This window comes from Typopeltis vanoorti, chromosome 6 (assembly GCF_054136105.1).
Source record: "Typopeltis vanoorti isolate ZY-2024b chromosome 6, IOZ_Tvanoo_1.0, whole genome shotgun sequence".
Classification (NCBI taxonomy): domain Eukaryota; kingdom Metazoa; phylum Arthropoda; class Arachnida; order Uropygi; family Thelyphonidae; genus Typopeltis; species Typopeltis vanoorti.
Genome location: NC_143554.1, coordinates 1309129 through 1331101, shown reverse-complemented (window position 1 = coordinate 1331101; position 21973 = coordinate 1309129). Strand labels below are relative to the sequence as shown.

General features: G+C 36.6%; 1 protein-coding gene across 6 annotated transcripts in view; it reads right to left on the bottom strand.

Annotated features, from left to right (window-relative positions):
• LOC150105244 (cyclic AMP-responsive element-binding protein 1-like) overlaps positions 1-21973 on the bottom strand; it is a 255041-nt gene that overhangs the window by 88158 nt on the left and 144910 nt on the right. For 5 of the 6 annotated variants that reach the window (XR_016548472.1, XM_090394639.1, XM_090394643.1 and 2 more), the window contains exons 4-5: positions 13717-13809; positions 10164-10473 (exon numbers count right to left, since the gene is read on the bottom strand). Coding sequence is in view for 5 of the 6 variants with exons in the window: in XM_090394639.1 (XP_090250765.1) it covers positions 10164-10473; positions 13717-13809 (403 nt within the window). In the remaining variant the exon portion in view is untranslated. The remainder of the gene's footprint in view (positions 1-10163; positions 10474-13716; positions 13810-21973) is intronic. The other variant, XM_090394644.1, reaches the window with a different exon arrangement.

The window sequence follows — 21973 nt, the reverse complement described above, 5'->3', positions numbered from 1 at the left end:
CTCTAGTATTAAATCTTGCTTCTCCAGGATGAAATATTCCAATAAAGTGTTAATTGAACAATTTCACTATGTCCTCTGCATCAGTCACTCTATTCCCATTTTATCCCACAATCATTTCTGCACATACTGGCCTCATAGCTAAAAAAATTTCCTAGGAATTTCTTTGGATCCTACCTTCCTTCCATTCCTTGGGTACCTTTCCCATAGACAGACTTTCATTGAAAAGCGAGGTCAACACAGCTGTTAATTCTTTAGCACATCTCTCAAAACCCCTGGTGAAATACCATCCAGTCCCACATATTCAAGTTTTGCCTTCTGCACCATACTATTCACTCTCCTAGCCTGAGTCTTATATTCTTCATGCATCTGCACTTCACTCCTCTCCTTATATCTCTTCCATAACCACTTTTCACCTGCAGTCCTGTTTGATATTGTTTGTCATCCACTTAACACCAAACTGTGTTCTCTTCTTCACTTGTGGAATACAGCCTCCTATTACTGCCATCAAATATTATTTCACAATTTCCCGAGCACTCGAATTGTAAGGCCCTTTTCTTTGCTATTCTTGCATGTCTCTTCATCTTCTATGTCAAAACCACATGGTCACTCTCTCCAACTGCAGGGAGAGATGTCATCTCAGTTATTATCAGCTCTTCTGATGCTATGACCAAATAAAAAACTCTTGAACCTCTTGTTCTCTCTATTGCATGTTGTCTAAGACATTTGTCCCTCAAGAATTCTAGAAATTCCATTAGCTTATTACTACATGCATTTTCCTCTTCCCAACTTATACTGCTGTAGTTAAAATCTCCCATAACAATCATTCTACTTGCACTTGCCAAGCTCAACTGCCTAAACATCTCCTGCTCCCCACTCTCTGTGCTCCTTGGCTTGTAGCAACACCCCCACTAAATATCCTGTCTTTCCCACCTCTACCTCACACCATATGCTTTCAAAACCATTAGTGTCACTGCCTTACAAAAGCCTCCACTCTTAGAAGACATAAGTCATTACTTATCATAAGCAGTACTCCACCATTGCTTTTTCCCTTCCTATCCTGCCAAAATATGCTGTACCTTGCTACTTCTATTCCTGTTATTATATCATCTTCTGCCAACCACGTCTCAGAGATCCCAATAATCTTTGGCCAGGCTGATGCTATCAGCACCACCAATTCATCTCCTTTATTTCAGATACTCCTGGAATAAAGGAGATGAATAAAGTATAAAGCATAAAAATGTCACTGCTTCTACACCTATCATTATCCCCTCCAGATGCCACTGAACTCAGTGTTACCTGACCCCATTTTCCCAAGCACCCATTCCCACAAGAGGCCACCCCCTACCACCATCCACCCTAGGAATTCTAGTTTCCCTGCAATGATACACCAACTCGTTCAGAAAACGGAAATCTCTGCAGATGCCTACATCCTTCCTCATTCAAATGCAAGTGGTCTCTAGCATAGATTTCTTTTCTGTCCAGGAATACTCTCCAAGTATCCATATATTCCAATCCTCTTTTCTGACACATTCTGACTATTATGCTATTCATTATTACTGCTCTTCTGCTCAGCTTGTCATTATCATACCTGGGTAACACACACTATCTTTCATCTCTGCATTTTCTTTTGCATCATCATCTCTTATCATCTCATCTCTCTTCTGCATCATCATCTCTCACCACCCAATTTACACTGCTTCTCAAGTCATTCATGCCCACCATCACAATCATCTCATCCACCCTTTCACCCTGCTTAATTGCCACAGCCACACTTTCTATCATTCCTCCAACCAAACACTGCTCGGCATCCTATCTTGCACACCACGGATCATCAAGGCTCCATACATCACACCTCTTACCACTCTGTTCCTTGATTGCTCACCTGCATCCCACACACTCACTCTCTCTCTCTCTCTCTCTCTCTCTCTCTCCTTTAACACTTTCTCTCTGTGTTCCCCTACTTAACTGCTGTCCTGACATCACTCTATCCCTGGTTCCAGCACTCCCTCGCATTCTTCTCATTCCCTCTATCTGACCGTTTCCATTCTCTCCTCTTCTATCCTTTCCATAACTCTCTTTCATTTCCTCTCTGACTGTTTCTATTCTCTTCTCTTCTATCATTCCCATAACTCTCTCTCTCTCTCTCTCTCCTACTGTTTCTATTCTCTCCTCAAAAGTCCTAATTAGGCACTATCTATGTTGGAAAAAAAAAATGAGAGAGAGAGAGAAAGCAGGTGTTAATTTGGTCTTAAGATGACTGTCTCCCAAATCTTTGGCAAGTTTATACAGCCATACTTGTTGAGGTTTGGAGTATGTTTCATGACTTCTGTTGATTCCAGGAACAACCTGTCTGAGTTATAAAAGTTTCTGTGCAGCACTTTTGATTTTTTCCAGTTGATCCTGTGTGTAGGAGTATCTAAAGCATAGTGGCCAACTGCAGGCTGCATGCGGCCCATAATGTGATTTTGCGCGGCCTGCGGCAGGGTAAAAACTATATTAAATTATATGTATTATCAATTTAGCTATTAGTTTCAACCGCAGATTTTCTGATTAATATATTAGTTATATTCATTATTTCTGATGACGGAAACAATTTATATTCTCAACACGGAATCAAAATTGCTTAAAAAAGAATACTCAATTTATAAAATCTACTGCTTTGTGTGAGTTGAAGTAGTAGGAGTGGTAGATTTCTATGCACTTCAGAGTAATGCATCATTGAAAGTCACTTGCTCTGCTCTGGTTGCAGTGATCAGTTTAACAGTTAACAGCATTATTGTTGCATTTTGTGTCCCGTGGTCAGTTACTTCAGTCTTTGCATACTATGAGTAAGAAACGTAAGATTTGTGAAGAAACCAGGTCATTTCAGGAGAAATGGGAAAATCAATTTCTGTTTATAAACAATAACGACAACAAACTACAGTGCCTTGTGTGTTTGCAAGTACAGGCAGTCCTCGGTTTACGCTGGTTCAATTTACGCCGATTCACAATAACGGTGGTTGCCTGTGCTTGCTTTCTTACTGTAGTGTGATTGACTGAGAAACAATGCTAAAAGGCACTAGTTTTAATGTTGAATCTACCTAATTGTTCTATTTAATTTTTTTTATGTACATATGTATTTAAATTGATAAAGTACATAATTACATACCATGTTTGATAATAAAAGTGCAGAAAAATTAGCAGAACTTGGTGTTAAGAAGTGTGGAAATCAATCACACTTGAAAAGAAGATGGAGGTGATTCGAAGAATGGAAGATGGGCAGACACGTGCTAATGTCTGTTATGTCTGTAGAAGTATGAACTTACCTCCATCAACTGTTACCACAATTATGAAAAATGCAGATAGAATAAAACAGTCTGTGAAACAATCTATGGCAGTACTAAATGCAAAACATGTAAGTTATAGCAGGGGTAAACTTCATGAAAAAATGGAAAAATTATCATTATGGGTGGATGACTTGAATCAGAAAAACATTCCTCTGATGCAGGCTGTTATAACTGAGAAAGGAACAACAATTTTTGAGAATCTTAAAAAGACAGATGGAGACAAAGAAACATTTTTAGGAAGTAAAGGTTGGTTCATGAGATTTAAGTCTCGAAGTAAGTGCCATAGTGTCAAATTATGTGGTGAGGTGGCAATTGCAGATGTTGCAGCAGCAGCTGCTTTTCCTAAAGAATTTCAAGACTGTGTAGAACAAGGAAGTTATCCTCCTGATCTCATTTTTAATGTTGATGAGACTGGGCTCTACTGGAAAAAATTGCCATCACGCACCTTCATTTTCTGTGAAGAACATTCCACTCCAAGTTTTAAAGCTGCAAAAGATAGACTTACACTTTTGTTGGGTGCAAATGTCTCTGGACCTTTGAAGCTTAAACCAATGTTGGTGTGCTATTCACAGACACCACGTGCCTTCAAGGGTCTAAAAGGCATGCTATTGGAAATGGAACAAGAAAGCTTGGGATGCACAAGACGTTTTTATAGATTGGTACAGAAATTATTTTTGTCCTACCGTGCTACGCTTCGGTAAAGAAAATGATTTGCTAGCCAAGGCATTGTTTCTCTTGGATAATGCCCCCTGGATATCCTCAAAACCTTGCTGAAGTAAGAACATCATTGGATGTCAAGGTTGTTTACATGCCCCCAAACACAACATCGCTTTTGCAACCGATGGATCAGGAGATTATATCAATCTTCAAAGCCTATTACCACTGTATAACATTTATGGAAATGGTAAGAGTCTTGGACACTTCAGGAAAAACTATTAAAGACTATTGGCGGTCATTCGATATTTTGAAGAGCATTAACAACATCGAGGCAGCTTGGAACGACTTGTCAGCAAAGTGTTTAAAAGGAGCATGGCGAAAATTTCTTCCAGCATTCACGACTTTGAGGAATTAGAGCAAGAGGAGAATGTTATATTACCAAGCTTGCACGAGAGGTGGGATTGTATGATATTACAGCTGAAGATGTGACAGAAGTCTTAGAGAGCCATAATAAACTGCTTTCCAATGAAAAGAATTAGCTGAACAATTAAGTCAACATCCAAAAGAGGAGAAAGAAAACCAAGAAGGTCCTCTGAGAGATATGAAAACGGCCGATTTACAGCATATCCTTGCAAGCAAAGAGATATTGACTGATGAACTCTGCAAAATGGACCACGATTGGAAACGAAGTGCAAACATAAAAAGGAGTGTAATCGCATCTATTCAACCTTACACTGAACTCCTAAAAGAAAGAAAAAGAAAATCTAAGCAGTTAACACTGGATACTTTTTTTTAAAAAAATGCAGGTGATCCGAAACCAGGAACTTCAACATAGAAATATGTAATATCTTTTCGAAGTTCCACATTTTGTTTTATTTTCGTTATTAATAATTTTATTTTAGCAAATATATATGTATGTAACTGATAATTAGCTTACGGAATTAATTAAAGGCAACTTTAATGAATAACTTCAATAATTCGGCAACGTCATGTTGCCATCTTCAGGAACATAAAAAAATGGTATGTGCATGCAGACACTAACAAAAGCAAATGAGGAAGAAGGCAAGATACTAATATTGTTCATAAAGTCCTAATGGCAATCTAATTGGGTTGTCTTGGCCATTGGACTGAAGTTCTCATAATGTAAGTCTCCCAAATTTGGGGTAGTTTCATGCACCCAAATTTGTTGAGGTTTGGAACGTTTTTTATAGCTGCTGATGATTCCTTGAATAATCTTTCATACTTGAACTTGCTGCGGTGCACTATTTTAGTTTTCTTACAATGAATTCTATGGCAGGTATCTAAGGCATGGTCTGCCAGCCCAGGGTGGCTGTACTGGTGAAACTGGATGTAGTCTTTGTGTTCTGAAATCCTGATATTTGCTGTCCTGCCTGTTTGGCCAAAGTAGGACAATTTGCAGCTGCAAGGAACCTGGTATACACCAGGTAGGTCTAGGGGAAGTGGCTGGTCTTTGGTAGAGCGGATAAGGGATGCCAACTTTTTATATGGTCTATAACAAGAAGTCAGGTAATATTTTTTGAGGATATTGGTTATTTTCTCAGAGGTGCCCTGAATGTAAGGGACGGTGACAGATTTAGTGTAATCTTTATTGTGGAGGAGAAAGGGGGATTGTGGTTTATTGGTTTTAGTATTTTTTGGATTTTTTTGGGGGGTTATAGCAATTGGCTAAGAAAGTGTTGAGGATGTGGTTTAGTACAGTGGTTAGGGCATCGTCATCTGAGCAGATTAATTTTGCCCTGTTATATAGTGTTTTTATAACCCCATATTGTTGTAGGGTAGGGGGGATTGCTGGTGAATGTATCTGCCTGTATGGGTGAGTTTTCTGTAAACAGAGAAAATCAAAGATCCATCAAGCTGGCGAGTGATTAAAGTGTCTAGGAAGGGGAGGGTGTTGTTTTCCTCTTTTTCTAAAATGAACTGGACTCTGGGATGTTGGTTGTTTAAGTGTGTTAGGAAGGAATGGAGTGTATCTGAGCCATGTGGCCAAATGGCAAACACATCATCTACGTATTGAAGCAAGATAGTGGGTTTTTGTGGGGCAGAGTTTAAGGCTTTCTCTTCAAAGGTCTCGATAAAGAAGTTGGCCAAGGGTGGGAGAAAGTGATGAACTCATGGATGTCCCCTCTATCTGTTGGTAGAATTTTCCTTGCCAAACGAAATAGCCTGAGTTCATTGTGAACTGAAATAGGGCTGAGCTGTCATGAGGAAATTTGGCTTGGATGAGCTCTAGGGTTTCTTTGAGTTGGACATTAGTGAATACGAAGGAGACATCAAAACTGACCATTATGTCAGTGTGTTGGAGTGAGAGGTTTTCTATACTGGCTTTAAAGTGGGCTGAGTTTTTTATGTGTGATGGTGTGTTGCCAGTATAGTGTGTGGGCTTTTTTGGCTAAATGTTTGGCTAATTTATATGTGTGTGTGTGGGGGGGGAATCAATGCCATCCACTATGGGATGTAATGGCACATTTTGTTTATGTATTTTTGGGAGTCCATATGGGAAGCAGATACATTCACCAGCAATCCCCCTCCCCCCACAACAATATGGGGTCATAAAAACACTATATAACAGGGCAAAATTAATCTGCTCAGATGACGATGCCCTAACCACTGAACTAAACCACATCCCCAACGCTTTCTTAGCCAATGGCTATAACCCTAAAAAAATCCAAAAAGTGCTAAAACCAATAAACCACAACCCCCCCCCCCCCTCCACAATAAAGATTACACTAAATCTATCACCATTCCCTACATCCGGGGAACCTCTGAAAAAATAACCGATATCCTCAAAAAATATGACCTGACTTCTTGTTATAGACCATATAAAAAGTTGGCATCCCTTATCTGCTCTACCAAAGACCAACCACTTCCCCTAGACCTACCTGGTGTATACCAGGTTCCTTGCAGTTGCAAAGTGTCCTACTTTGGCCAAACAGGCAGGACAGCAAATATCAGGATTTCAGAACACAAAGATTACATCCAGTTTCACCAGTACAGCCACTCTGGGCTGGCAGACCATGCCTTAGATACCCGCCATAGAATGCATTGGAAGAAAACTAAAATAATACCCCGCGGCAAGTTCAAGTATAAAAGATTATTCAAGGAATCATCAGCAGCTCTAAAAAATGTTCCAAACCTCAACAAATTTGGGTGCATGAAACTACCCCAAATTTGGGAGAATTACATTATGAGAACTTCAGCCCAATGGCCAAGACAACCCAATTAGCCCACCATTAGGACTTTATGAACAATATTAGTATCTTGCCTTCTTCCTCATTTGCTTTTATTAGTGCCTGCGTGCACATACCATATTTTTATGTTCCTGAAGATGGCAACGTGACGTTGCCGAAATATTGAAGTTATTCATTAAAGTTGCCTTTAATTAATATCCTTTATATGCATTGTTAATTCCGTAAGCTAATTACCAGTTATGTATGACCAACGTATAAGCCTTGCTACTAGAAATATATGTATATGTATTATCAAAGCTTTAAATATGATAATATTCGACATACTTCATGTGCATATTTTTTGACTGCGCGGAACATAACTTCATACCTCCCATTAAAATTGGGTTCGTTTTACGCCAATTTGGCTTAAGCCCGTTTTTTCGGGAACGAAACTGAAGCGTAAACCGAGGGCTGTCTGTATTGTCTGTGCACAAGGAATATATCCTCAAATGCCACTACATGCTGCTAAATACCAAGAATACATTGGAAAAGTACGTACTAAAATTGTACATAATTTGAAGAGAAAGATTAGTGCTTTTGGAAACTGGTACCAAGGGAAAAATATCCTGCATTGAGTGATTTGAGCTTGAGAATTGCATCTATGTTTAGAAGCACATACATATGAGTTCTCAACTATGAGGGCGGTTAAATCGTCACAAAGAAGCCGACTGACTGATGACCACCCTCTGGATTACTTAAGAATATTGTCATCATCGTTGAAAATCATCTTCGATGAACTTGTTGCAGCACATGAATACCACAGTGTTCTCATTAAGTTGTGTTACATGTAAAAAAAAAAAAAACAGAAATATGTAATTAAATTTAATTTAAACTTATATTAAAATATATCAAGTATTTTATATCGTTCTCCCAGTAGTGAAATGATTTAACAAATATAGTAATTCAATACATATAACTATTGCCTTGAAAAAATGCAGAGTTTATTTTTATTTAAGTTCTGTATAAAAGTGTGCGGCCCGTGACGTTACCACTCATCATATATTGGCCCTTGTATAGAATGAAGTTGGCCACGCCTGATCTAAAGCATGGTCTGCTAGACCTGATTTGCCATAATAAATTTAGTTTAATCCTTTATCCAAGTGTGAGCAAACAAAGTTTGGGCTGAAAGTATCTTCAGGACTGGGGTAAGGTGGTACAACACCAGGCAACTCATTGCAAAGGTGGAGCAAGCTACCAACACTCCTGTCTCAGTATCTCCTATAATGCAAAACACATCTCCTTGTGGATATGTCTAATGTTATGCATTAAGGGAAGCGCCACTACCCAGACTAGTTTCGACCTTTATTGAGGTCTCTTCAGTGGGAGCCAGGCCCAAGTTGAGATACCAGGCAGAAGCTTTAGCAGGTCATCTATACCTATAGGAGTTGCCAAATGGTGTGCCACCCTTTTTTAATAAATTACTCTGGATTTAGAGAAAGATGTTGAAAGTTTATTTTTCACTTGGTTAGAGTATAATAAATTTAGTTTAATCCTTTATCCAAGTGTGAGCAAACAAAGTTTGCGCCTGAAAGTATCTTCAGGACTGGGGTAAGGTGGTACAACACCAGGACAACAAGTTGCAAAGGTGGAGCAAGCTACCAAACTCCTGTCTCAGTATCTCCTATAATGCAAAACACATCTCCTTGTGGATATGTCTAATGTTATGCATTAAGGGAAGGGCGCCACTACCCAGACTAGTTTCGACCTTTATTGAGGTCTCTTCAGTGGGAGCCAGGCCCAAGTTGAGATACCAGGCAGAAGCTTTATCTCAACCTTCCACCTTTGCAATGAGTTGCCCTGGCTCCCACTGAAGAGACCTCAATAAAGGTCAAAACTAGTCTGGGTAGTGGCCCTTCCCTTAATGCATAACATTAGACATATCCACAAGGAGATGTGTTTTGCATTATAGGAGATACTGAGACAGGATTGTTTGTAGCTTGCTCCACCTTTGCAACGAGTTTTACTGGTGTTGTACCATCTTACCCCAGTCCTGAAGATACTTTCAGGTGCAAACTTTGTCTGCTCACACTTGGATAAAGGATTAAACTAAATTTATTATACTCTAACCAAGTGAAAAATAAACTTTCAACATGATTTGCCATAGCGATAGTGCCAGATGTCCACAGTTCTTCCGGTTTGTCTGTAGTTAGGTCAATCACACAAACAGGGCACTTCATAGACTCGTGGATGTAATAAAGGAGAGATTCTGTCCTTGGGTGAACAGATGGGGGTTGCTAATTTCACATACAATATAAATACGGTGTGTAGTTGATGTTTATTAAGCACTCTAGATATTTTTCAGATGTGCTTTTAATGTATGGGATGGTGGCAGTTTTGTTGTAGTCTTGGGGGTGGGGGATTCCTGGGGAACATTTATTATTTTGTCTATCTTAGGGTATTATAGCCATTTGCCAAGAAGGTGTGACATGTGTTAGTTCAGCAGTTAGAGCAATGTCACTGGAACAAATTGCTCTTGCTCTGTCAGTTAGTGTTTTTAGAATATCATATTGCTGAGATGGGTGATGATATGATTGCTTGTGTAAATATCTCTCTGTATGTGTAGGTTTTATATAAACCGAGAATGACAGGGAACCATCTGCAAGATGTGTGACTAGTGTGTATCCAGAAAGGACAGACAGTCATTAGCTTCCAGTTCCTGTGTAAAGTAGATTTTTGGGTGTTGGCTATTTAAATGCGCTAAGAATGTATTCAATGTGTCTGGGCTATGTGGTCAAATAACAAGCACATCATCAGCATAGTGTAGCCAAAGACTAGGTTTGAGCGTGGCTGTATTGATAGCTGTTTTTTTCCAAGTGTTCAACATAGAAATTGGCTAATGGAGAGCCCACTGCTGTTATGTGTAATTGCAGTTAATAATAGAATTTCACTGATGAGAAAAAAAATGTGTAAATACAAATTAAATTAATTCTACCTTTTAACAGCCCTGCAGTTGTATACTGTGCTCCTGCTACAGAAATAGTTGTTCCAACAGATCCATTTTCCGATTCATGGCTGGACAAGTCTGTTGATTTCCCTTCTTCGCTCGATTCCTCTTTTACATCTCCACCAGCAGCAGCTGCTAATCCTGCAACTGCTCCCTGAGCTTCGGTTGAAGATAAATCATTGAGGATTTTTCTATATGAAGGTCTTCTCGCCAATATCTCACGTCTCTTTTTTGAATCATCTGAAGTTGCTATAGTAACTGTTTCTGTGTCACAATCTCCTTTTGTGGCTGAAATCAACTGAAAAATATATTATACACACATATTAAAATGAATTCAAGCTTTTCATTTATAATTTTATATAAGTCATCATCATGATCAATTTTCTGCTATGTATCCTCAAGGGATGTTCAGGCTACTATGACAGTATGACATGATTAAGTTTATGAAAATACTATTATTATATTATTATTACCATTAATTTTATATAAGACATAATATAATATAATATAATATAATATAATATAATATAATATAATATAATATAATATAATATAATATAATATACTGAATGCAGTAATACCTTGAATAGTATGGTTAATAGGGCTCTGAAAAAGTTCCATGTGCATGCAAAACCGCACTGTTTAAAATATTATTATAATGTTTTAAACAGTATTATAACATTATTATAATGTTATAATATGTTATAGTGTAACATGTTCAAACAGACAATTATGATACTGGTGAGAAAATAAATAAATAATCACACATCATTTGCTTATTGAAAGCTCATCAGAAATTAATGTTATGAAACAAATGACTTTTTTTAAATGACAAAACCAGCCAACACTTGTTGAAAAAGTTTCTCCTTTATCTCTCTTTTCTTATCCATCCTCCATGGTTATCACCTCATTGTTTCTTTAGTTTGAATTATTATCTGATTTAATGGAAGTTTTTTCCTGATTACAGTCTTAAATCCATATCATTAAAAGACATTCCATATTATCCATTGCAGAACTTCTATGTTTAACAATCACTTTTGTCTTATAGGGTGCTCTGGCTATTCCATTTTTTTAATTTGAACTTTCTTCTAAATTCCAGTCATACCAGTGACTCATTCATTCCCTTTAGTAAAAAAAAAAAAAAAAGAAAAATAGATTAACCCCACTCCAGTCTGAGAAAACAAAGCAAATGGTAGAAAAAAGAACACAAAGGAAACTATTATTATTACTGCAAAGGAACCTGCATTGAGTTTAAAGACTCATCATGGAAGACCCACACTATTCACAATATCAGTTGTAACCCTCCTTGAATGAATTGACTGATAAAGACATTCACAACACTCTAGAAATCCATTCCACTTGTTCATCACTCTCTAAGTGAAAAATGTAGTGCTCACACCCTTACTTACTTTTGGGAAGAGAAATCTCTGATAGATAAATGATAAACACGTTCCTATGCATCAGTCCTATAAAACCATTTTAGTAACTGAAATGTCTCTATAATGTCCTCTCTTTTCCACCTGTCAACCAACTTTTTGCAACCTACAAACTCTCAATCTATTGTTACAGGAATTGTAGCCTACTTACCATCTTGATCATTTTTCTCTGGATCTTCTCCATCATTTCCTTATCTCCAAGAAACCTAGGTGGCTAGACCTGAGCACAGTAAATCAGATTTGGTCATATCAAGGGGTTCCAAAATCATTCTTCCTTTTACTTGCAACACAGTGAACGAACTCTCTGGGATTTATTTTGGTCTATCAGCTAATTTCTTCTCATAATTTGATTTTGCCTCCATTATCATTCTGGTCACTTTTTTGCCTTGTACCTCTTGTGAGCTTGCTAATCATCTTTCTCCTTATACTCTACATACCACTTTTTTTCCCCTGCACTCCCCCTCCTTAATGATAATACTCATCCATCTAACTCCCACCTGGTTTAGTTTATCCTCTTGACTTAGGATATATGGTCTGATATTGCTTCTTTTAGATATCCCTTTGATACCATCTCCCATGTACTGCTATTGCAGATTCTTATGCCATGGTACTGCTTAAAACAGCCTCCTAACCTTATCATAATCACTTGGCCCTGTGGTTCCACATATCCCCCCCCGAACTGAAAATTCCACATGCTTCCACCTCCCAAGTCAAGACTGTATAATCACTTGGAGGCATGTGACTACCAAAGTTATGGATAGATCTTCTGACAGTAGGGGTGGGAAGGGTTCAAGGGAGGTACATGAGGAAAGTGTGTGTTCCAAATACTAAATACAGTGGATTTCAATAAGGTCATGGGACCAGATGGGATTTTTGCTACATGTCTTAAGAGAATGTGCTAAGGAACTGACAACCATATCATAAGGGTCAGCATGGATTCATTAAGTTGAACTCATGTTTAAGTAACCTGACTGCCATTTATAATAAAGTAATAAGAGCTGTTGATGAGGAAAGGCATTTACTACCATTTTTTAGATTTTACAAAAGCATTTTACAGAGTGCTGATAAGCTGATATTTAAGTTGCAACACATGGGTTTAGATGTTAGGTTAGTGAATTGGACTGGAAAATGGTTGTCTGATAGACATCAGAGAGTTGTGCACAAGGGAGCAGTATCAAGAAAGTAGAGGATTTCAAGTAGGGTTCCACAGGGCTCAGCATTGGGACCTGATTACAGTCTTCAATCTGGCTAATAAGCTGGTTATTATTTAACATGTATATAATCAATGACACTGTCGATGGCACATAGGGGGGGGGGATATTCAGTTATTTGTTAATGATATAAAGTAGAGAAAGGTTTTGTAATAGTGCAGGTGTGGTATCCCTTATGGAGGATTTGAATAAGCTGGATGGATGGGCAATTAATGAATTAAGTCAATTAATGTCTATTTAATGCAAATAATGTAAGGACTTGAAATTTGGGATGCACTGATGACAGTGCATTCCAAATTTCAAGGCTGCATACTCCATTGCTGGAAAGGTACTAGAGGAAGTGGAGGAGGCATGGAATTATTGGGCTGATGATTGACCAGCTGAAATTTGAAGTTTAGGGGACATATCACGAAGGTGGCAAAGGTAACCAACATGACTGCTGCAATATTGAGAAGGAAAGGTTACTGACCAGAAGAGACATAAGAGTGGCGATTCCGTTGTGTAAAGCCCTAAAACCACATGGTGATTAGTGTACTCAGGTCACGGGGATTTGAAGGGGATAAATTAACTCTGGAAAGGGTGCAGAGGTGGATAATAAAAATGGTATCAGGACCGAATAACATTAGTTATGAGGAGAGACTGAGAGCATGTGCCTGCAAATTTGGTAGATAGAGGAAGGAGAGGTGATATTATTGAGCCATTTAAATTGTGAGGCAGTTTACAGTGGGGAGATCTTTCTAATTTTAGAACTAGGAAAGGAGCAAGGACAGGAGTCATCCCTGGACATTGCAAATGGAAGTGGATGAGGAGTCTTGTGATTCCATGGAGGTGCTGAATAACAACTATTATTATTATAAACTCTGGATGAACTGCATTCAAGGAACTGTACACTACCTGAACTGGATGAGCTCCTGCTTCACCTTCTGTGCTATGTATCACTGATCCAGATCCTGTTAATTTGTTGAGAAGAATAACATTCTTTGGTATCTACAAACAAGTAAGAAGCATAAACGATATTTTTTTTTGATTTTGACAAACAAGGTTGATAGTTAAACATGAAAACAGAAAATAAATATAAGTGGATCAAAAAAAAAAAAAAAGAGATAAAGATAAAAATCCTCTCATAATGCAGTAAGTTCTTCCCTGTGCTAATAAGATTGGTTCTCATCATGAAGGAAATAATGTTTTGCTTCAGAAATTAATTATGCACTTACCAAGAGTTCACTTGTGATGAATTTGTCTTTCTGATATAGGATTGCTAGTGAGATATTAAAAATAAGGCTTCCATTCTCTTTAGTTTGCTCTCTTTAAGGTTTCTGCCTAGTCTCTGATGAGAACAAACACGCAAAACAGCTGTCAGGTCAGTAAAACCTAATTTAAGCACCAATAAATACAGATTCCTGAGCACAGCTTGTTTCATTTAAGCAGTATATATCAAGGCAACTTCAATAATGACGGTTATATTCTCATAAGCTCTTTGGCTAATTTTGAAAAAATTCTACATTTTTTTCTATATTTTGCTATAAAATATGAATGCAATCATAATATTCTCCATTTTAATAAGTTATTTTGCTTTTCTTTCTATACACACACACAGCTCATAATATTGTGCCTTAAAAGCATCACACTCATCACAATCTCAGGCAATGTAATCCACTCCGCAATGCTGCTCACACCCTCCTTATACACCTTCCAGAAATGGCCCGTGCTCTCTCTCTCTCCCACACCTCTCCCATTCTATGAAAAACCTTTTCCACATTAATCTAATAATAAATCCTTACCAACTTATATGCCTCAATCATATCCCTCCTCCTACCACTAGACTCTGCAAACTGCATTTCCTCAATCTTTCTTCATACTCAACTTCATACTCAACTCATACTCTGAACTTTTTCCAATATCTTTCCATCCACTTCAAAATCAAGTGACTAAATTTGTACTCAATTATGTGTGACCTGATCAGGAAGTTATGCAATGGAATTTTGAGTATATTTTCATACTCAACATTCCATTGTAGTAAGGAGATTATGGTTTGTATAATGGAATCATAATCTCCAAAACCACTACCACTAATAATAATGGTAGTGGTTTTGAGGCACTTATAGTGTGAGATAGAGGTTCGATGTTGCTATAGAGTAGGTAATGTGAATAGTAGTGACCAGGAAATGTATAAACAAATTAGCCAAGCAAATGGAAAAAGGGGTGATTTTAATTACAGCAATATAAATTAGGATAACAAGATAGCAACTGGAAATAAAGAACTAATAACATGTAAACTATAACATGCTGCTTTGTACTCTGAAGATGCTGATTTGAAATTAAGCCAGTTAATAAGCATCTTTTGTGTTTTATATAAAATAGTTCATTTGGTGTTGTTAATACTGTTAAAATAAAGTACGAGGGTTATATTATTTATGCAGATCAGCATGCTAAAGGATGCCCTTGTTTAGTAATCTGGTTACCCAGAGCCGGCGCTAGGGTCTTTGCCGCCCGCATGCAATGTCTATCTAAGCGCACCTGTAATGATCCAAGCTTGTGTGGTTCTTTTACAATAATAAAAATTTTAATTATTTGAAATTTCTTAAATAAATTTTGACAGAACAGCCACACGTTGGTTTGCCAAATGTAATGAACCGCAGGTGTTGACTAAGCAGGATAATCATTAAAAACCTGAATATTCAAAAAATTCTCAAAAGTTAAAGCAAATTTTGATAAAGCTGCCTCACTTTAATCGTTGAATATAATGATACAGGGATTATAGCCTTCTCACGGACCTGATTCGCTAACAAATTTAAAATGAATTTAATTAAAGTTAAAATTTATTTGAACTAAAGTTTAAAAAATTCTTGCATTTACAAGTTACTAAATTCTTAGTAACTTGTAAAAATTTTTTAATAATTTTTATAAGTGGAACTATCTTTTAGGAAATTAAAAGAAACTCAAGATAGATGAGAAAATAAGAAAATAATTCAGAAATAATTAGAACATTTAATATAAATATTCAAAAAATAACATCTTTACAGAATAACAGAAAATAAATTAAATTACATAAATATACTTGACATTTTTTTAAATTAAAATTTTAGGGTTTTTGATTGCATATTCATAAAATTAGAAATAATGGTCTTAACGTCTAATTCCGTACATATATCATTTTCAATAGCTATTAACGCCAAACTAACAAGCCTTTTTTTGTGACATACTTGTTCTTAAGTAGGTTTTAAATTAAAACCTACTTTTAATCAATTTCAACTTGGAAAAGGAACGTACACCACTCGCTACACTAACAGGTAAGGTTAATAGTATTCTTAAAGCAATTGAAAAGTTAGGGAAAGATAAATTATTGGACAAAATAAAATTAAGAATATCGAAAGGGTTTTGAATATTTAAATTATCTTTCCGAAAATTATCCCGGAAAGTACATAACTCGTCGTATAGTTCTATTGCATTTACGTCTTTATTGTCGCCATCCTTCAAGAGAATCTCTAAATTTTCATAATTTTTTCGTAAATCTTCGTTATTAATTTGTAGTAATCTATACAAGAAATTGAAATTATCATAATATGTTTTTAGTTGTTCAAAACGTTCTATTAATGAACACATTGCAACATCTAGAAGTGTATAAAACACATTCACTGTAAATTTATCTTCTGGCGATTGTGGCGTTTCGTCATGATGCTTGTAGTCAAATTGTCGTGTCTTCTTTCGTCGTCGGACTTCCGTACCGGTTTTAAATTCTTGTTCTCCATCCACTTCTTCACTCAGTTCTTTTGCCGTTTTAGAACTTCTTTAAAATTTGTATCTGATCGATACTCTTGTAAGAATATTTTTAAGTTTTCGATAGATTCTAAAGCAAGTGTAATGTTCATATTTTTGTCTTGAAGCATTTTACTCACAGGGTTTATTCTGTTAAGTAAATCATGCCCAGTTATAAGAGAGCAAATAAATTTGTAGTCCTTTATTTTAGCGCATAATGTTTGTGCTTCATGCTGAGTTTCTTTATTAAAATCTTCATTATTTAAAATTTCAAAAAGTGCATCGTAAATTTTTCGTAACTGATATCGTAGAGGGCGGATTGCATTAATTTTACTTTCCCATCAAAAATTCACGTATCTGATGGCTGTTTCAATGTTAATTTTTTTACGAACTTTAAAAGGATTGCCCAACGTTTGTAAGAGAATGAAAAGAAATTGTATATTTCTTGAATAATTGCAAAGAAACTAATTGTATCTGCATTCACTTTGGCTGAATCGTTAATGATTAAATTTAGAGAATGAGCAGCACAGGCACGTAAAAAGCCCGAGGATTTTTGTTTAAAAGCAAATTTTGGAGCCCATATTTTTTCCCTTTCATATTTGCCCCATTGTCATACCCTTGACCTCGCATGTCTTCAATGGGAATGTTCCATTTTTCCAGTTGTTCCATTATTGCTGTGCATAAATCACGTCCTGTGGAATCTGATATATCTGTAAAACCTAAAAAGTTTTCCCTGATCTTAACAATTCCATTATCACAGGAAACAAAGCGAATAATAATGGTCATTTGTTCTGTTTTACTTACATCAGGTGTGCAGTCTAAAATTATGGAATAATATTTAGATTTTCGAATTGATAATAAAATTGTATCCCTGATTGCGTTACTTAAAGTTTCCAATATTTCATTTTGACTGTTTTTACTCAAATAGTGTACTCTATTGTTTCGTTGTAGGGTCCTTTCAACATGATTTTCCATAATGGGATCAAACTTCGCAAACAGTTCGACTAATTTTAAAAAATTGCTGTTATTCCTTTCATATAATTTATCAGATGATCCGCGAAAAGTTAAATTTTGGCTACCAAGGAATTTTATAATTTCAATCAAGTGTTCTAAAACACTCGTCCAATGTTTCTTTTCCATTGAGTCTCTCAATCAATAGTAGTTTTGTTTTTTAAATTTTTATCAACTTCCTTCCATTTTAAGAAATTTTTCATGTGAGTTAAACTAGTCTCATGTATATGCAAAGTTGTACTCACATTTCTCCAATCGTTATAGCCATCTACAAGACTACTTGATTCGGTAGGTGTGAAAGGCTTGCAACAAAAGCAAAAAACAGAATTTAAAGTTTCGGAATAAATGAGCCATGTTCTTGGCACGAGGTCACCGTTTTCCATTTTTCAATTTTAATACGTGTCGCCAAATTTATCCATATGTATCTCTGGGATATATTATATTTTTCTTTTGAACAGGCCCCATTTCAATTAAAACAACTCGTAATTTTTCATCAATATTTCCCCATTCACCTGGATCTTCTAAATTTACAGAGACTAACAATGTGTTAGTTTCGTGGTCAACTACAACTAAATCTTCTCCTACCTATTTTTCACTTAAACCATGCATCTTGTTATCTTGTTCAATAGTTCCAATAATACCATTTCACGGTTCTTCAACTCTGATTTCTGATGTATCGAGTTGGTTATAATCTGCATCAGAATATTTTAATATTTTAACAAATTTATTAAGAGCCCTAGTTTGTTTTTTAACATCTGCTTCTTTTGCAGCATGACACATGATTTTGGCAACTGGATAACTTTTTTTTAATTTTTGGTTCCATTCTATTTTATACCCACAAGAAATTATTACACAACACGACACAGAGATGAAATAATAGTCTGCACTGCGCTACTGTCAGTAGCCTACTGAGATGTGTACCATATGACTGGTTAACTAGCAACAAATGTTTTGTATGAAAATTCGCTTCTGCACATAAAAACCATTCATATTTCACTTTAGATAGACTGCATAGACACGACATTCTTTAGGCAAGCATTTAGCCTGCTCTCGCTGCAAAATTGTAAACAGCTGGCTGATCAAAGAGGCGGCAATATACAATTTTTTTTAATTTTTATTCAGTGTATCCGGCCAATATTTATTTTAATATCGATCATTCTAAGATTTTTTTGTTTTCATGATAAAACTTTTGTTTCTTAAAAATGAACTTATGAACGGTGCCCCGGTGGCGGCACCCCTTCATAGCGGTGCCTGCATGCCTGCTTCCGCCGGCCCTGTGGTTACCTTTTACAATAGACTAACAATAGCAGTAGATAAAGGTAAGACTTTTTTTCAGTCATTTTTTTGAATTTTTCCAAGGCATTTGACAATGTGCCACAAGACAAGCTGATTTTTAAGTTGCATTATATGGGGAGGGGGCTGAAAAGTTCTGATAAACACCTAGAAAAAATGATATTAAAGCAACTGATATAACCACAAGAAAGAACATGTCTTAAAACCCTTTAATCCATATGTTTCATCAAATTGTAATAATTTGTTCTTTTTCTTTTAGGATATATAAGAAGACATGTCAGAGGTTTTGAAGAAATTCAGACACAGAGGTACAGGTTGTCATCAAGTTTTTCGTGCTACAAGAAAAGTATGCAATTGAGATTCACCAAACTTTGTGTGAGACTTTAGGCGACTGTGCTTTGGCATATCCAACAGTTGTCAGATGGGTGGACAAGTTTAAAATTGGGCATCCTGAGACAACAGATGCCCCAGGTCAGGAAGACCTTTCACAGTGATCACACCTGAAAACATTATTATTATTATTCGTGACACCTCCAGGGAGTCCAAATACTCATTGAGGGAGTCCTACTCTACATCTCTCTCTCTCTCTGTCTCCACCATTTAATCCACCAACTACAACTAACCACAATTATACCAATGCCATCTACTGCCTATCACCACCACCATTAGTATTTCCACAGACAATCACAAACATCCATGCCATGCCCATGGTAGGATTTGAACCTGCAGCCTTTTGGCTGGAGAGCAGATATGCTAACTGCTCAGCCAACCAGGCTGGCAGTTTTGCATAAACATTGATGCAGTGCATGCCATGATCCTTGATGATAGACAAATACCAGCCAAAAACATTGTGAAGATGCTGGGGATATCCAGGGAATCAGTTGGGGGCATTATTCAACAATATCTGGACATGTAGAAGCTATCAGTGAAGTGGGTCCCCAAATACTTGAATGTTGACCAAAAGAGAGAATGTGTACAGTCATCTAAAGGGATTTTGGATCATTTTGAGAAATCAGGTACAAATGTTTGGATCATATTGTGACTGTTGATGAAACATGGCTTCATCACTATGACCCAGAGACCAAACAACAGTCAATGGAGTGGAGACAAAGGTTCTCCACAGTCAAAGAAGTTCTGAACCCAAAAGTCAGAAGATCATTTTGAGAAATCAGGTACAAATGTTCGGCTCATATTGTGACTGTTGATGAAACATGGCTTCATCGCTATGATCCAGAGGCCAAACAACAGTCAATGGAGTGGAGACAAAGGTTCTCCACGGTCAAAGAAGTTCTGAAGCCAAAAGTCAGCTGGGAAGATTCTTGCCATTGTCTTTTGGGATACAGATATTGTAATCCTTACTCAAAAAAGGTGAAGCTGTTACAGCAGCAGTTTATTCAACAGCTCTGAAGGAACTGAAGGAGATACTGAAGTAAAAAATACCGTGAAAAAAACTGAGCAGAGGTGTGTTGCTTTTATAGGACAATGCACCTGCTCACACTGCTCATGAAACCCAACAGACAAGACACAACTTGGGCTTTCAATGTCTGCCTCATCCACCCTATTCACCAAACCTGGCCCCATCTGGATATCCCCAAATTTAAAGAAACAGTTCAAAGGAACAAACTTTACCACAGATGATGAAGTCATATCTGCAGCTGAAAACAGGTTTGTGCAACAAGGGAAACACTTTTTTTTTTTTCAGAGGATTCCAAATGATGCAGTAATGTTGCATGTAATACTTCATGGAGAATATGTAGAATAATGTGTAAGTTACATGGTTCTACCTCAGTTCTTTCATGGTGACTATCACAACTTTTCAGCATACTCTCATACAGCAACCCATACCAGCAGCCAGAGTAACAGTGAATGCATGCTTTCCATTGCTTAAAAGTTTTCAATATCCTTCACTAGAAATGTTAACTGTTATTACTTTGTTTTAATTTATTTATATGATTTCCAGAAGAGAAATAAAGTTTTTCTCATGAAACTAGTAAAATTTAAAAAAAATATATTTTTTTTTATTCATATGTATAGTCAGTCAGTTATATATATATCTAACTTAGTTAAATTCTTTTATGTTACAAAATTGTTCACTCTGAATCTGCCTCATACTCCAGTACTAATATTTGGAATTTTACAAAAGGAGTAAAACCCTCTTTATATAATCAGAATGCAAATCCTTTGTTGCCTCTATTTGGTTCATTTCATATGTGCAGCTCCCTTAAAAGGTTGAAACTGTTATACATTTCTTCACCATTACCTGTCACATTCTCTGGCCTATAGCAACATCCAATTAAATATCTCTTCCTGTCAACCTTTTATCTCATACCATGCTTCCTCAAAACTGTTGCCACTATTTCCCTGTTTCATCTCTACATTAAGTGGACAAAATTCCCCAGTAGGTCAAGATGCAGCCTTAAAGAGGAACAATAACCTCCCTATCTTTACATGTTAGTGTGTTTTTCAATGTCCAAATAACCTTTATGTAAAGGAACTATCTTTCTCTCTTTCCACTCTCTCTTGGAACATTGCCAGAACTGAGACTTAGACTGAACAACTTCATCATAGGCAAATGTTAATTCTCTTTCACATTAATATAGTACACAGGCTGATTTGCCAACTAGTCCTGCTGCTATATTCATATTGATATTTTCAATACACTGAACATCTTCATTTCAACTACCTCAATTATGACATACATCTCTGTCACATAAGCAACTTCAAAATCTCAATGTGGGTGATGAACCTTTGCAAAATGACCACTCCACAACTCAACTATTTCTTTTGCCTCTGTCATTTTCCTACCATCAGCATTAATTAAAATCATCCCGCCATAGTCATTTTTCATCTTACTTGCTACATAACAAAAAAAAAAAAAACCTCTTTTGAATTTACTTCAGCCTGCTTAGCTAATTTTCTCTCATAATCTGATTTGGCCTTTCTTACTGTAATAGTCTTGCTTGCACTTTGTACTGCTCATAAGTATGCAGACATGGTCTTCGTAATATTCACTCCATAGTGTTTTCTTTTTTTGCGGTTCTTGCTTGATAACTCTTCTCATCCAATTAATCTCCACTTGGCTTATCCTCCT